General features: G+C 43.4%; 1 protein-coding gene and 1 non-coding gene across 2 annotated transcripts in view; both read right to left on the reverse strand.

Moving 5' to 3' along the window:
- CARMIL1 (capping protein regulator and myosin 1 linker 1) overlaps window positions 1-14,831 on the reverse strand; it is a 396,892-nt gene that overhangs the window by 60,350 nt on the left and 321,711 nt on the right. The window contains exons 27-29 of the mRNA XM_075533230.1: window positions 13,227-13,402; window positions 10,195-10,282; window positions 6,864-7,013 (exon numbers count right to left, since the gene is read on the reverse strand). Of these exons, the coding sequence (XP_075389345.1) occupies window positions 6,864-7,013; window positions 10,195-10,282; window positions 13,227-13,402 (414 nt within the window). The remainder of the gene's footprint in view (window positions 1-6,863; window positions 7,014-10,194; window positions 10,283-13,226; window positions 13,403-14,831) is intronic.
- Window positions 14,542-14,676, reverse strand: LOC142437773 (small nucleolar RNA SNORA9). Its single transcript, XR_012782294.1, has one exon. It is a non-coding gene; the product is annotated as a small nucleolar RNA SNORA9 (small nucleolar RNA).

Genomic DNA, 14,831 nt, shown 5'->3' on the forward strand with positions numbered 1-14,831 from the left:
TAATAGGAAACTCGTCATTCAGATTTGAGCAGCCCTCTCTGCACACAGCTAACATGCGTGCACATTATTTTAAGTGAGATATTGACTTGATAGTCTCTACTTGTTAACTCTGCTAACGGAAAAGTTCAGTGAATACCTATTGATACTTGAAATGAACCTTTTTGATTTGCTTTGTTTCCTTAAGAGTATTCTAAGACACACCGACTTTTGTTGAAATTTAGTGCGGGTTAAAACGAGTAAAACCTGTATTCTGAAATGGGAGGATGAGTTGGTTAAGGCCAAATAATTATTTCAGCTTTAGAGACACGATTTGCAAAAATAGACTTTGTACTAATTCAAGCCCTTTAAACCTATGGAGTTCCTCTGCATGAATTTCTTTCGATTGAAAACTGGTAGGGAACTCATTGAAATAACTGAAAATATTTCATAAAACTAGAGAGCTAGTGATGCCTGAGGAATGACACTGTCTCTTCTCTCACTTGGAATACTCTCCTCAACCCCAAAGTTCAGCTGCTTTTCAAAAGTAGTCAACTAAATACAGCAACACATTAAATATTTAGAGATAACTAATCAGTAGTATGAGAACTGCATCCTTCAATGCCCTGAGGGGCAATACGAAACCAAAGTTGAAAGTTACGGGCTGGGAAAAACAGACTTACTAAGAGCACCTGATGGCAAAGAAGAACCACAGATGGTCTATGGGACAATAAAGATTCTGAGCAAATACACATGTCTGCATCACAGAGAAGGCACGTGTGCTGAAATAATAAGAAGTTGATAGGAAAGCTAATTAATCATTTTCCCCAACAAAATACTCAGAGAGGCATGGAATGTTCCAGGTGTGCCAAAGGTAGGCAGATTCATTCTGGGCAGAAGAATAACCATTGAGTAGGTCTGATTTTGGGACACAGTTGTTTCTATAATGCTGAAAATCTTTAGGCTACGTTAAGGCTGCTCAATGTGGGGACTTCCACATAGTCATTTACTCTAGGATTAGTAAGCCTTTTATGTACAGCTAGTCAGTTTAATTAAATCTAGCTTAACACTTAATTAGGACTGCAAGGAATACAGTCACTCCTCAGATCCCTGGGGGATTGGTTCCAGGGCTCCCTCTGTTTCCTCCCTGCACACCCACCCCGCCTCCTCCCATGCATACCTAAATCCATCTTATTTAAGATGGTATAGTATTTGCATATAAAATGTGCAAGTCGTCTTGTATACTTTAAATCCTTTGCACTTTACTTACAATACTTAACCTAATGTAAATGCTTTGTCAGTAGCACTCAGCCTGTGAGAGATTGCTTTGACTATGCAATTGCCCCACCCCCAGCCCCACTCCCACCTTCCTTCTCTCTTGGATGCTCTCAATCTTTGGTTGATTGAATGCAGGGGTGCAAAACCCGCATGTATGGTGGGCTGGTTGTTCATAATAGAGCGCTATTAGTTATCACCTCATGTGTGCAGAGCAGTGTGGCTGCATAGGAATTTCAAGCAGATTCTCAGGCCTATCTTCTGAGGTGCCTCTGGATGCATGCAAACCACCAGCTTTACAGCTACAGGTTGAGCACTTAACCATCTGCGCCACCCAGAGACTCTATAACACATGTCCTACATAAAAGAGATAGGATAATTATGACAGACTAGCTAGCCTCACAGATTCTGGGAGCAAAGTCTTTCATTGTAGTTCTACCATTTATTAGGTGTGTGACCTGGGGCAAAGTATGTACCTTTTTGTGTGCCTCAGGGTCCTCATTTGTTAAATAGAAACTATGAATCAGGCCTGATCCAGAGGCTTTTAGAGGTTTCAGCAGGCTGATACTCAGAATGCTTAGAACACTGACTAATGCAACACATCGTGAGTACTATGGAAGTGTTTGCTCAATAACTGAATAAAAATGTTTGGGGTTTTTTTTATACCACTTGATATTTTGCCCTCAACCTGAAGAAATAACAATCAATGGTGGTATGAGGAGTCCTGGGCTGGTAAACACAAGGTCGGCAGTTCAAGTCCACCAGAAGAAAAAGAGAGTTTCTGCTCCCATTCTACCTTCCGATACCCACAGAGGTAGTCCTACAAAATCAGCAGGAACTGGAATTGACTATTGCATTGAATGAGTGAGTGTGATAGGTAGGTTTATTATGCCAATCTGGCCAATGAACACATGTGGGATTAATTGAAGGGCAGTTTAATTGAAGGGCAAAGAGAGAAATGGCTCAGGGAGTCTGTTTTTCTTGTCTCTTGCTCTTTGTTGATCGGACCAGTGTGCCTTAGCTGGTTCTCTGCCTCAACTCCCGAGCTACACTACCTGTGGGACACCCAACCTGTGGACTGTGTCACTGGAGTTTGAGGTTCCTTCAAGAACTGCTTCACCACACTACTGGTGTATACATCACTTGAGCTGAGGACTGTCGGGTCCTGTCATCTGGCTGACTGTTGGTGACCTGCATTGCTAGTTGCTGCCTGTGGCTGGATTGCCTGAATTGCCCTACAGAGGACTAAGCTGTCAGCTTCCTTGACTTGCACCCAACGACCCTCCTGAGTTGAAGGGTTGCCAGCGTACTCAGGAAGTGAGTTTCACTGAGCCATTTGTACTACTCTATAGGCTAATTAGCAGTTTCTATCTATCTATCTATCTATCTATCTATCTATCTATCTATCTATCTATCTATCTATCTATCTATCTATCTATCTAAAACCATAAGTGTCCTGGTCTTGTTTCTCTAGAAAACCCTGTCGAACACAGTGAGTGATGGTATGAGAGTTTGTGTCATTTGGAAAAAAACTCCAGTTGTTTGAATAGTTCTTGTTTTTCTCCCCTTCTATCTCCTACTGGAGAAACTACATGTTAGTTTCTACTATGGGGGATGAGGTGTGCAAAGCAACTTATGGGACTAGAAAACAGATTGTGACTTTTTAACATGACTCTCCTCTCTGCCACTTTCTTTAAAGAGAACACCATTTCCTTTCATTTTCTAAAGTGAAAGGTGATAAAAGCCTTCAATCATTCCTCCTGAAGATAACATGGCCCATCAAATCACTCAATCGTTATCCTCATTTCAGCCTTCCCTTGGCCAAAGCTTAAATCTAATAATTATTGACTCAGTGATGAATTTCTTTAGAAGAAACCAATTATACGAATTATTGTTTCTATCTCAGGAAAGGTAATCCTTAACAATTCCAATTAATACATTTTTCTGCTGCTAACTTACGCCTTCAAACTTTCCCTATCTTTTTAACATTTGGGTATTTAAAGAAACCTCAGTGTGAGGGCAACCTGACTTAATGTCAATGAGTTTGGAGCTTGGAGTTGAGTTGGCTTTTGTCTTTGAAGTGCTGAAATGGAACTTATTTTTGGACCATGGAAGAAAACATGAAGATGAGAAATGCAAAGACAGTAGGGGGTGAGGAGGGACACCCAGAATCTTTACCCAGTTTTTAAAAGACATATCCAATAATGGATTTATTATGTGTCACAACAAGCAAAAATGCCAAGACGGTTAATAATATCGAATGTATGAAGAGAAGGTTAGTGGTGAGTCTGTTACCTGGGACTTCTCTAAGGCAAGTTTCAGGAGTTATTTTAATTATCTTTTTGGGGAGTAAAACAAACATTTTAGGTAGCTGTAAAGTGACAGCAGTTCCCAAAGCCAATGCAATCAACAGTGCACTATCTCTGGGCATGGCGGAATCTCTACCTTCCAAAGACCCATCGCTGCTGAATTGATTCCACCTCTAAGACAGCAGAGAACCGCTCTCTAGGGTTCCCAAGGCTGCAGGTCTTCACAAAATGGAGCAGACTGCTGCACGTTCCTCCTGAGGGACAGAGGGGAGGCTGAACTAGTGGCCATTTGGATTTGCAGCTGAGCGCATGGCCATGGCACCGCCAGGGCTCCCTCTCCTCACGCCAGGGCAGCCTGGGTGGGTGGTCACTGAGGGCAAAGCTTTGTTCTGTGACACCGAAGGCCAAGCAGTTGGAGCTGGCACATGGGCAACTAACAGCAAAGCTTTAGAAATTAAACTAGTCTCCTTTTGAAATGTGTATTTCAACCTTTTTTTAAAAAAATTATACCACGTGCAGGTCACTACTTGAAATCCTTTCTAACAGATACCAAGAAGAAATAATCATGATTTACTCTTTTGGTTAGGGAAAGTGGCAGCACAGGTGACTATAAGAGGGAGGAAGGATTTCCGCTCTAGTCCTTCCCAACAAGCAGTGAGTTCCCACCGCTGGCTTAGAATGTTGTTCTTGCTCATTGCCAATGACTGGAAACCAAATCCTGCTGACCTGGGGTATACAGAGCAGAACTGTGCTCCACACGGTTGTCTTGGCTGTGACCTTTGGGAGCAGATCAACAAGCCCCTTGTGAGAGGGTTTGAACCATCAACCTTTGAGCTACTGCTTGAGTGGCTACGGAAAACCAGTCCCCTACACTTGGGGGAGCAACCACCATCTAAATGCTGCTAACGTAGGGTGCCTCAGAAGCAACAGCTGGAGTGAGAGTCTAGGGGGAACCAGGAGGGCACGGAATCCACAGACTTGTACGGTTTTACACCTTAAGTATTCTTTTCATGAATCCAATAGCAAAGACAGACTCGCTGCTGCTTTTCTACCACTTAACAACAGAGCTCTTGTCTAGTTGGAACAATGACTAAAGATCGAATCTGTTCCAATAGCAACAGCAGCAACAACAACGTGATGTTCACGACATACAGAATTCTGACCAGCTCAGTATTTGTTTATAGAGAGCTTGTGTGTTTTCACCTGCTCCTCAACCTGCTTCCAAAGGTACTCTGCCAGCAATTGCCTCCTCGGCCAGAAAACGACTCTCCTTCTAGCCTGTGCTTTTCAGAGTACAGTTCATAGTTATTCAACTAGCTCTGCCTCTTTGTGCTTCAGGCAATAAGCATGGGTGCACATGGGAGCAGCTATGTGCTGCTGTGTGCGCAGAGTTTCCTCCCCAGGGCTATAAATAATGGCTGTCTTCCATTTGTATTTAAAAAGGAATTCATCCCCTTCACCCTTGACCCATTTCATTTAAAGAGAACCATCTTTCCCCCTCAAATTAAATCAATCAAACAAAAACCAAACGAACTTGCACATTTCAAACTAGCAGTCGAGTTGATAAGCCTGCCTTTTATAGCCAACACTCCCTCATCCCAAACTTTGCTTAATCACATTTCTTTACCCCCTTTCAAATTACATATGATGAGCAAGGTGATTTGTAGAATGAATTTAAATTCATTCACAAATAGAATAACCATACACAACTATTTATAATGGCCAAGAATTATGAAGTACCTATGATAATATCATTTGGAAAAAAATTAAAACCAAAGTCAAATGATCCTTAGATGACAAAAATATCTACAACTTGAATCTTCTAATTATATGACCAGGTGGGCGCACTAGTTGTAGATTTTTTAGAAACTGGGTAATAATCAAAGCCTACTGCTGGTGGAGACCCAAGGCCCAGGTGTCGACCAGTGGAGATCCCCTCATAGAGGGGTTTAGGAGAGGAGATGGGTTAATTAGGGTGTGAGGTAGTATCAATGAAGAACACAGCTTTCCCCCGGATCCTGGATGCTTCCTCCCCCCAACTACCATGACCCGAATTCTACCTTGCAGGGCTGGATAGGACAGAGGCTGTACACTGGTGCATATGAGGGTTGGAGGTACAGGGAATCCAGAGTGGATGATACCTTCAGGACCAAGGGTGTGAGGGACGATGCTGGGAGAGTGGAGGGTGAGTGGGTTGGAAAGGGAGAACTGATTGCAGGGATCCGCGTGTGACCTCTTCCCTGGGGGAGGGACAGCAGAGGGGGTGGGAAGGGAGACTCCGGATAGGGCAAGATATGACAAAATAACGATGTATAAATTACCAGGGGCATATGAGGGGGGGGGGAATGGGGAGGGAGGGGGGGGGAAAAAAAAGAGGACCTGATGCAGGGGGCTTGGGAGGAGAGCAAATGCTTTGAGAATGATTGGGGCGGGGAATGTATGGATGTGCTTTATACAATTGATGTATGTATATGTATGGATTGTGGTAGGAGTTGTATGAGTCCCTAATAAAATGTAAAAGAAGAAAAGAGAAAAAAATGATTAGGGCAAAGATTGTACAGATGTGCTTTATACAATTGATGTATGTATATGCATGAACTGGGAGGAGAATTGTATGAGCCCCAATAAATTGTTAAAATTAAAAAAAAAAAAAGCCTACTGCTGGGGAGGAATTACTATGTTTATTCCATTTTGGCCTCAAGTCAACAGAATCAAAAGTGCAAAGGGAATCCAAACTTAAGAGTATGACCCAAACAAATCAGAACAAAAAACTGTATAGAATGACTAGGAGGCAAGGGCAGGAGCAAAAATGATGGGCCAAGAAAAAGATGGCCATCTTGTGTTATTTTATTCTGAAGAGAGTTCTGCCAATTTTTTTAATAACTCATATTTTGTTTAAAGACATTTTCTTGTCACAAATGACCTTGAAACATTAGGTAATCTAGTTCCTATTTCTTCTAATTAATTTAGAGTTTTTCCTCAACCAGGACTATGAGGACAAATTCAGGCTTTTATATTAATGGAAATCTTTCTCTCTCCTTTTGCAAATGAGGGTGTGTGTGAGCACGTGCACTTATTTAAGAAAAGCAACATACAATTATAAATAATCAGTTAAGCACAGGGCCTTGGAAGGGCGTCGTGCCAGTGTGGGGCCCTGAAACGTAGCTTTGTTAGCAACCAGTCTCTGAAAGATTTGTCTCCTCAAAAGGGTACTGTTTGGCCTGGCCCCGTCCAGGTGGGCTACTGAAACAGGACCAGAGTGGTAAGGATGGATGGCAGGTGCGAGCAGAGGCTGTGTCTTACCATACAGGTATCCAGGTCCTCCAAACGCTCTATCTCTGTTAGCTCCTCCACCGTGATGACGGCCCGCTTAACGGGTTTCTCCTCGACCAGCTCAATCTCGAAGGACTCTTGCTGAGGAAGGGCCTTGCCACGTCTGCTGAAGTGGTCAGCCTAGGGATTTCAGTCACAGAGAAGAGACAAGGGAAGAACTGGTGAGGTCAAGTGCTGAAAACATCTGCCACAAGATGGCGCAGTGGAGTTCTGTGCCCGCCAGTGGTTAAAGCCAATTCTAAGCACAGTCCTTCCTTTGAGGGGTTGACGTCAGAAATTATACTTCTCTGGGTAAATGGGGTACAGCCTAGTTGCTAAGAAAATAAATGTTTTCTTGTTATTGATTTCAATTTAGTCATCCTCTGAAGAAATTTCCTTTTATATCTAGTGCCTAAACATATCAAATGAGTGAGGCAAAATACTCCCAACTTTAATTATTTTTAGAGGGCTGGAAGGAAGGAAATTGCTAACGAAATCTTATTTATTGCTACTTTCACTGTTTCCACATAATGAACACCATATTTTGTATGGGTATTAATTTTCAGTGGTATGCTTTAGGTAAATCTACTAAGCATGTAGTTGACTTTTAAATGGTAAGAGGCAGAAGCAGAGCTGAAATTAATAGGCGCAAGTGCTGAGCTGATTTAATTCATTTGAGAGGAGGAAAATCTAGTGACAATTCTGTGGAACCTCTTGGAACACTACTAATATCCACTTGGGGAAAGCATTAAAGTTATCCAAACATCACTGAAAAATGCCATTTCTTTCTGATAACCACTAAACGATCTTTTCACCATCTAAAGAAGAAGTAGTAAAATTAAAGGGAAGCTCCAAGTATATTTCTATAATTTCTTTTTAATGACAAACAGAAAAGGGCAGTATTTTCTGAATTACCTAACATCTTTAAAGGAAAAAGCAAAACCATTCAAAACCCATTTCCATCACCTTGGTGGTGACGCAGAGCACCCCCAAAGCACAGAGCACACTTGCTCAGTGGGGCACCTGAGACTGTAAAGCTTTAAGGTGGTGGGTTTGAACCACGGGTCTTCATGCAAAAAAAGGGCAAATATTGAGAATTTCACCTTTCAGTATAGTTTTCACATCTAGAGTCATGTTGAGATAATACCCAGTCTTGTGTTATCAAGTTAACACCGGGAGGCAGTCCCTGAAGTTTTGGGCTACCCCAAAACTGCTTCTAAAATGATACACTATTATGTTATGTGCACTTATTTTGAAAGAAAAACAAAAAGCATGAGTTGAGAGGACCGAGCAATGACGTGGTGTCCTTGGCTGATAGCTGAAAGGTTACACACTTTAATCCACTCACAAGTGCCTTGGAAGAAAGGCCTGGTGATCTACCCCCAAAAACTTCAGTCATTGAAAATCCACCAGAGCACAGTGACACCCTGGCACGCATGATGTTACCATGAATTAGACTCAACTGGAGGGTGACTGATTAAAGCAATGAGGTGGTTCTTCAAATGTGCCAGAAACTAGTGTTTATTTAACTTTGTGGTGAGAACCTTTTTTCAATCTTTGTCACCACCAATATACTGGTAATATACAAAAGCAAAGCAAAACAGAACATACCATGTACTGGATATTATCAAAACTCTACAGCCACCGAGTTGACTACAATACGATTATGGCTCCTACTGACTCTATAGGACAGAGTAGACCTGCCCCCTTTGGGTTTCTAAGAATTCAAATCTCCACAGGAGCAGCCTCATCTTGGAGGGTTTGAACCACTGACCTTGGGCTCAGCAGCTCAATGTATAACCGATCACTTCACACGTCAAACTGCTCAAATATGCAATGTGTTCTCTCAGTTTCTGAGTTTAGCTTGCCATGAACTGCTAATCACCTGCTCATAGGCAGACTCCAGCCCACTGGATCTGACAGCACTGTTGGAGATGTCGACCTTACCTTTATAGATGATGGGCCACAGTCTTATAACAATGTGTCAGAGTACAGGTGAGTCCCCGACTGACCGCATATCAGAGCTGCGGTCAAATGCCGCATATCAGAGCTGCGGTCAAATGTGCGTTTGGGGGGTGGGAGGGTGAATCTTATTACTATTGTGCACTACATACAATGTTACAGCACATATAACTTGCCAGTGATAGCATTTTCAGAGGTTCACTCTGAGATGCCTGGATTTCTGAAGATACAGATATTCAAAGGAGATAATCATAAAAATTTGTATATGTATTTGGCTTACGTCAGACCGACTTATGGCAGTGTAGTTGGAAGGAGACATCGATGTGAGCTGGAGACTTCCTGTGCTTCTTTTGTCTCATGCAAAGTAAAAGGTGCTGCTTCTCTCTCTCTGGGGGTTCTCTAGTACCTTCCAAGCCTATGGCGGTGCCTATGGGTAAGCATTTACTTATTAGCCAAAAGGTGGGCGGCTCAAGCCCACGCAGAGGCTCTGAAGAAAAGGGCTAGTGATCTGCTTCCATAAGGGCACAGCCTTGAAACCCCAACAGACCGCAGGTCTGCTCTGCCCGTATGGGGGGGGGCATGATTTAGCATCAACAAAATGGCAGCAGGCTTGTTTTTCACGGTCACCTAATCATTCAATGGCATCCATCTGGGCACCTCCAACCTACACAGTGAATCTGCGATTCTTTTCCCTCAAAGAAAACACTGCCCTATCTTGCTTTCGAGATTCTTCCTGCATGATTTTGCTAATGTTTTGGGGATAATAAAAAAAATTACAAAGCCTTCATCTATTACTCAGAGGCTTTCCCGAAGGTCGAGACACGTGTAATTTCTGAGGTATGTTCAAAGGCACCTGTACGGAAAGTACAGTCCCTCATCTTGTTATAGAACCCGACCTTAGATGATGCAAATTAGTTTTCACTTCGGTCATACCTCTCGAGGCCTGTTAGGCAGTTGGCCACCACTATGGATAACCAGAATGTGTTCTTGTACTTTCTTTGGACTCTAAGGGTTCCTTCTCTTCCATGATTTCACAAATAGCCCATTCTCAGATGACTGTGTGTATCTAGGGGCCACAAAAAAGAATCTAAAAATGTTCCTTTTAGACTTCAGCCCAATCCATCACCATCTCCTTCTAACTCTTTTACTTGCATTGTAAATGAACGACAAGATTTCTGGAGACTGTGCCTCCTGCTTCCCCTGCCGTTCCCTCGGCCAACATGCTAACATACTCTGGGAAGATTGGAAGGAAAGCTGGCCAAGAAGTAGAAAAGATGATTTCCATTCCCAAGCAGGAGGCTGCCTTGTATCCAAGCAGATCAGAGGGAAGGGGTGCCATTCAAGAGCTTCAAAAACTCACCAGCTTATGGTGGCAACTGGAGAGAGCATCCAGGATTTCATCCACGATTCGGTCAGATAGGAAGGAGGCCACCGTCAACTTCACCTCGCTAGATGACAAGCCAAAAGGCAGAGTGAGGTTTCAGACGGCGCACAGGAAAAAGAATCACCTGCCCCTGATGCTGTGTCACCAGGATCAACGGGGACTGCACTGCTGTCTTTGAAAGTGCAATAGCAGAACGCGTGAACAGGGCTCAAGTGTTCCCCCAAAACAAGCCTTAAACCACTGCCATAAACACACAGGTAATAGCCCTGCTTTACCAATCTTAACCTGCCTCTGCAAATTTCAAAACTCGAGATTCCACGGTAGAAATGAAAAACATCTGGAGAAAGACGGACTTAATGGGAACCACATGTACCTTGTGGTCAGGAACAATTCATCCATTGACAAAAATGAAAACAAACCTGGGCTGGAGTAAATTAAGAAAGTCTAGTCTGTTGGTTAAGCCCGGGCTAGTCCTTTAATATGCACCCCCACCCCATCTCCACCCACTCCTCTCTCTATATATAATACATATAATTAAAAAACAGGTTTTTTTTCCACCAATCAAACTAGATTCAGTGCCTCGGCTGTCACTCCCCATTCTGCTTTGAGGAGTTGTATATTCACTGTACTCCTGCCTCATGGAAGGTTCTCCTTTGGGCGCCTCTTGCCAGACCTCAAAGAGGTGCCCCGTCAACAGAGAGTGGCTTGTAGTTTTTATTAATAAACAGACGCAGGCACCAAGATGACTGGTCCTGTGGTTGGAATTTTAGCAATTTGGGTTCCCAAGAATTCAGCTTCCCAGCATGTTTTCAGTCTGCACAGCCCTATTCTTTTAAAGATAAGCGTGCTAAGGAATTATCTAGCCACAATCCAACATGGGTCCGTAAGTTCAGTCAGCTTTGGAAGTTTTTAATGTTTTCTGAGCTGGGAAAATAAATTATCAAAATAAATGCATTTAAGCTGAAATCTAAAGTTGAAAGCATATTTACGTAACCCTTTCTAGCCCAGAGACAGTCATTTGCATTGCGATTTCTCTGCCCAGGAAGGCTGCTGATAGCAAGGCTGAAGGATGGGAAGCACTGTCTCTAGGATGCTCACAGAAGACACTTTCCTGGGCCAAAGACAGGAGCCAAAGACATTTCTTTAATTCCTCTCCCTGAAACAAGGTGTGGTTAGCTATTTGATTTATCTAATACTTTATTATTCCCCAGAGGTGTCCACAGCTAAGATTCACTTGGTCTCTTATAAAAAGCACAAATAATGCGTTCCCTCACCCAAGCCGCCAAAGGAGGGCTGGGAATCTTATATTAAGAATCCTGCCTCTCATTCTTTTTGGGTATCTGGGAATTTCACTTCCTCATCAGATGCATGATGTCAGTAGTTGGCTACTCAATCATCACCTTGGAAGGCAGTGAGGGACTGTTTATCTGTTTCAGAAAATCAATCTCTCTCTCTCTCTCTCTCTCTCTCTCTCTCTCTCTCTCTCTCTCACACACACACACACACACACACACACACACCAATGCTTGTTCAACATGTAATCATATATGGATGGCTCAGGACTCTTCTCTCGTCTTGTTTCTGGATGCTACCCCACCTCACTGATTGAGCTTCCAGTTAGCTCCGTGTTGAGAGGGAGCAGGTCGACTTATCCTGCATGTACACACACACACATATATGTGGGGCGTGGATTTTCATTTAAATGGTGCCCACTGTCTTGCCTTCTAAAAAGCCAAAGAAAGGAACCCATGGACATTGTATGATGGATTTGGCGATGTGAAGATGCTGTTACTGTATGCTGTTATTTAACTTTTAAAGTGTGTCAAGGGAAGTGGTCACAGGGGACAGAATTTGGTACCCCAGTGAAGGCATCCAAGATGCTCAATTCATCCCTATAAAGAGTGGATAATATGTAGCTTTTTCTTTAAGGCTTAAGAGGCTTCCATGAAAAACTCTAAATCTACAGGCTATAACAGCTCCAGTTAGGGCAAGGGTACATAAAATCTTAAATATACGAGTCCCATAAACCCTCTGAGAATCTTCTATTGCTTCGAAAGTCCTTCTGACCACCTTGAACTCAGCTGAGCGGGTACGAGGGGATTTTCTAAGAAGGCGACAGTTGTATCTTAGACGCAAGGCTGTCAGTTGCTGCACAGTCCCCGCGGCCTCCAAGCTCTATAAGCCAGCTGTGACATGGTTAGCATTCAACACCCCTATTACCAAGGCCTCGTTTTTATCACAGACTGTCATGTTTCTCATTTACTCAGAACCACTCCCAACCCTCAACAATTTTAGCCTTTTTATTACAGTCAAATACTCCTACCAAGATTTAGAAATGGCTGAAGTGGGAAATTTAAAATGTTTGCTAACTCGGCGTTTAGTCACCTGACTCCCCCGCTAAGGAACACCCCTGAGAATGAATCTGCTGAGTTGCCATGCGATGCTGGCGACCAGCCAGGAACCTCTGTGCAAAATGTTGAGGAACGTTTGCTGGTGATTCCAGCTCATACGGATTAATTCCTGGGCACCTTTTTTCAAACAACAGAGACCGATGCAAACCTCACAAAGACACCAGCAGCACATACACAGTGTCACAGACCCCTGAAAGAACTCAGACAGAAGGTCAGCGCGGCAGGCAGCGAGGGCTTCTCCTCCTGTTGATACCCTGGGCATCTGCTAACCCCAGGAAGGTGGCAGAAAGCAGCCCACAGGCTCAGGACTTTCAAAGACAGGTGAGAAACATCGGATGCAGAAGACAGGGCTTACACACCCGAATCCCCCTCTCAAGCAACAATACCCTCACAAGGGTGCTCTTCAGAAATGCACACACCGGAGGGGTTGTCTGGCTTTGGGATGGTGTGACGAGTAGGCACAAATGCACAGCCATCTTTCTGTGCCTGTTGGCCATGCCCAGCACCACATTCCAGACGGACAGAGCCACAGACAGCCCCTCTCCTCACTGCATGCCCAGGAACTGCAGAGGCGAGGGCTGCTCACAGTCTACCTACCTAATTTTGTTAAGGATATCAATCCCAGACTGCTCCAGCAGGACATTTCTAACAAAGGTGCGTGGGATGGAAATCTTTTCGGTGCTGGCATGGATCAGGTCTTGTCGGATGTGGGCTTTCTTCATCACGTTTGGACAAAGGTTCTCGGCAGCATCCACCATGGACTCCAGCAGTGCCTGCAATGCAGCACAAGTGGAGGAGCGAGAGATGAGGCACCACTATAAAACTGAGAGGCGGTTATATACGACGCCGAGCCCCGGAGAACAGGTACACAATAGGGTCCCCAGGAGGCACCCACAGTTCTGAGCTTCCCCGGGGACAGCTGCATGACCATTGATCTCGAGTAATTGCTCTATATCAGACACTTGGCAGGACCGCACTGGCTTCGTGCTGGCACCTCAAGTGTTACGGTGTGTCAGCTGTACTTAACACACAGCTTTAATGAGCTGATTGAAAAAAAATCAGTCTCCATCCATCCACTTACCGCGCTGGTTTCAGAACACATAGCAACTCTGACTGCTTAAAGAGATTCCGCCCACCAAGGAAACCCTCAAACCAGGGTGGGTCATTTCATCTCTCTTTCAAAACCCAAAGAGAAACCACAGCTGTCTTTAGCCTTTTTAAGAAGAGTCCTTACCTGCAATGTATTTATTATTGTGATTTTAAAGAAAGAAATTTTTTTAAACAAAGAGTCTTAGTGTCAAGTACAGTACTTGTGACTGTAACAAGAAACAACGTTAACAATAGCAGGCAAACATACTACCTGGTGCTTTAAAAATAATACTCTGCGACAACAATCAGGGAACCCTTCATGCAGCACGTGAGAGTTGAACACCTTTCTGTGCGTCGCATCCTTCCAAATCCTATGACAGTTGGTAGGGAGCTACCTGCAGAATGACTGGTTTCATAGTTGGAGAATGTGAGACCACGAGAAGTTAACGGATCTGCTCAAGGCGGTGTAGCTGATAAACATGGAAAGGACCTGAATGCTAACTTTACACCTAAAATAGAATCCTAGCTGAGTGGCCTGGGCAAAGGTATTGATCTCTCCATTTTACTTTTCTGCTCTAGAAAGTGGCAATATTATTTTTACACACATCAACTTCATGGTCTTGCTTTCACATGGTAATTGCATGCACATAGGGCCTATCTGATAGGGCCTTAAATAACTTTGGTAATGTTTATATGTAAGCACCTTCTACTGTAAAAGTTTGGGGTTCTGATTTTTTTCTTTTGTACAGATTTTTATTTAGCTAGAACTTCCTGAAACATGCAGAATTTCTTTTTTTTTAATCCTCCCATCCCCCATTTTCCTGAATGTCTGAAATTCCTGTAACCTTTATCTGTAGGTATTGTAGAGCAAGGCCTCAAACCACTTCAAAACTGCTCTCGCAAGCACTGAAAGAACGCACAGGGTTATTACAAACCCAAGAACGCTGGAGGCTTGCAAGAATTTCTCTTTAAAAAAAATCATTTTATTGGGGGCTCATACAACTCTTATCACAATTCATACATACATCAATTGTGTAAAGCACATTTGTACATTCGCTGCCCTCATCATTCTCAAAATATTTGTTCTCCACTTAAGCCCTTGGCATCAGGTCC

The sequence above is a fragment of the Tenrec ecaudatus genome, chromosome 1, assembly GCF_050624435.1.
Source record: "Tenrec ecaudatus isolate mTenEca1 chromosome 1, mTenEca1.hap1, whole genome shotgun sequence".
Taxonomy (NCBI): domain Eukaryota; kingdom Metazoa; phylum Chordata; class Mammalia; order Afrosoricida; family Tenrecidae; genus Tenrec; species Tenrec ecaudatus.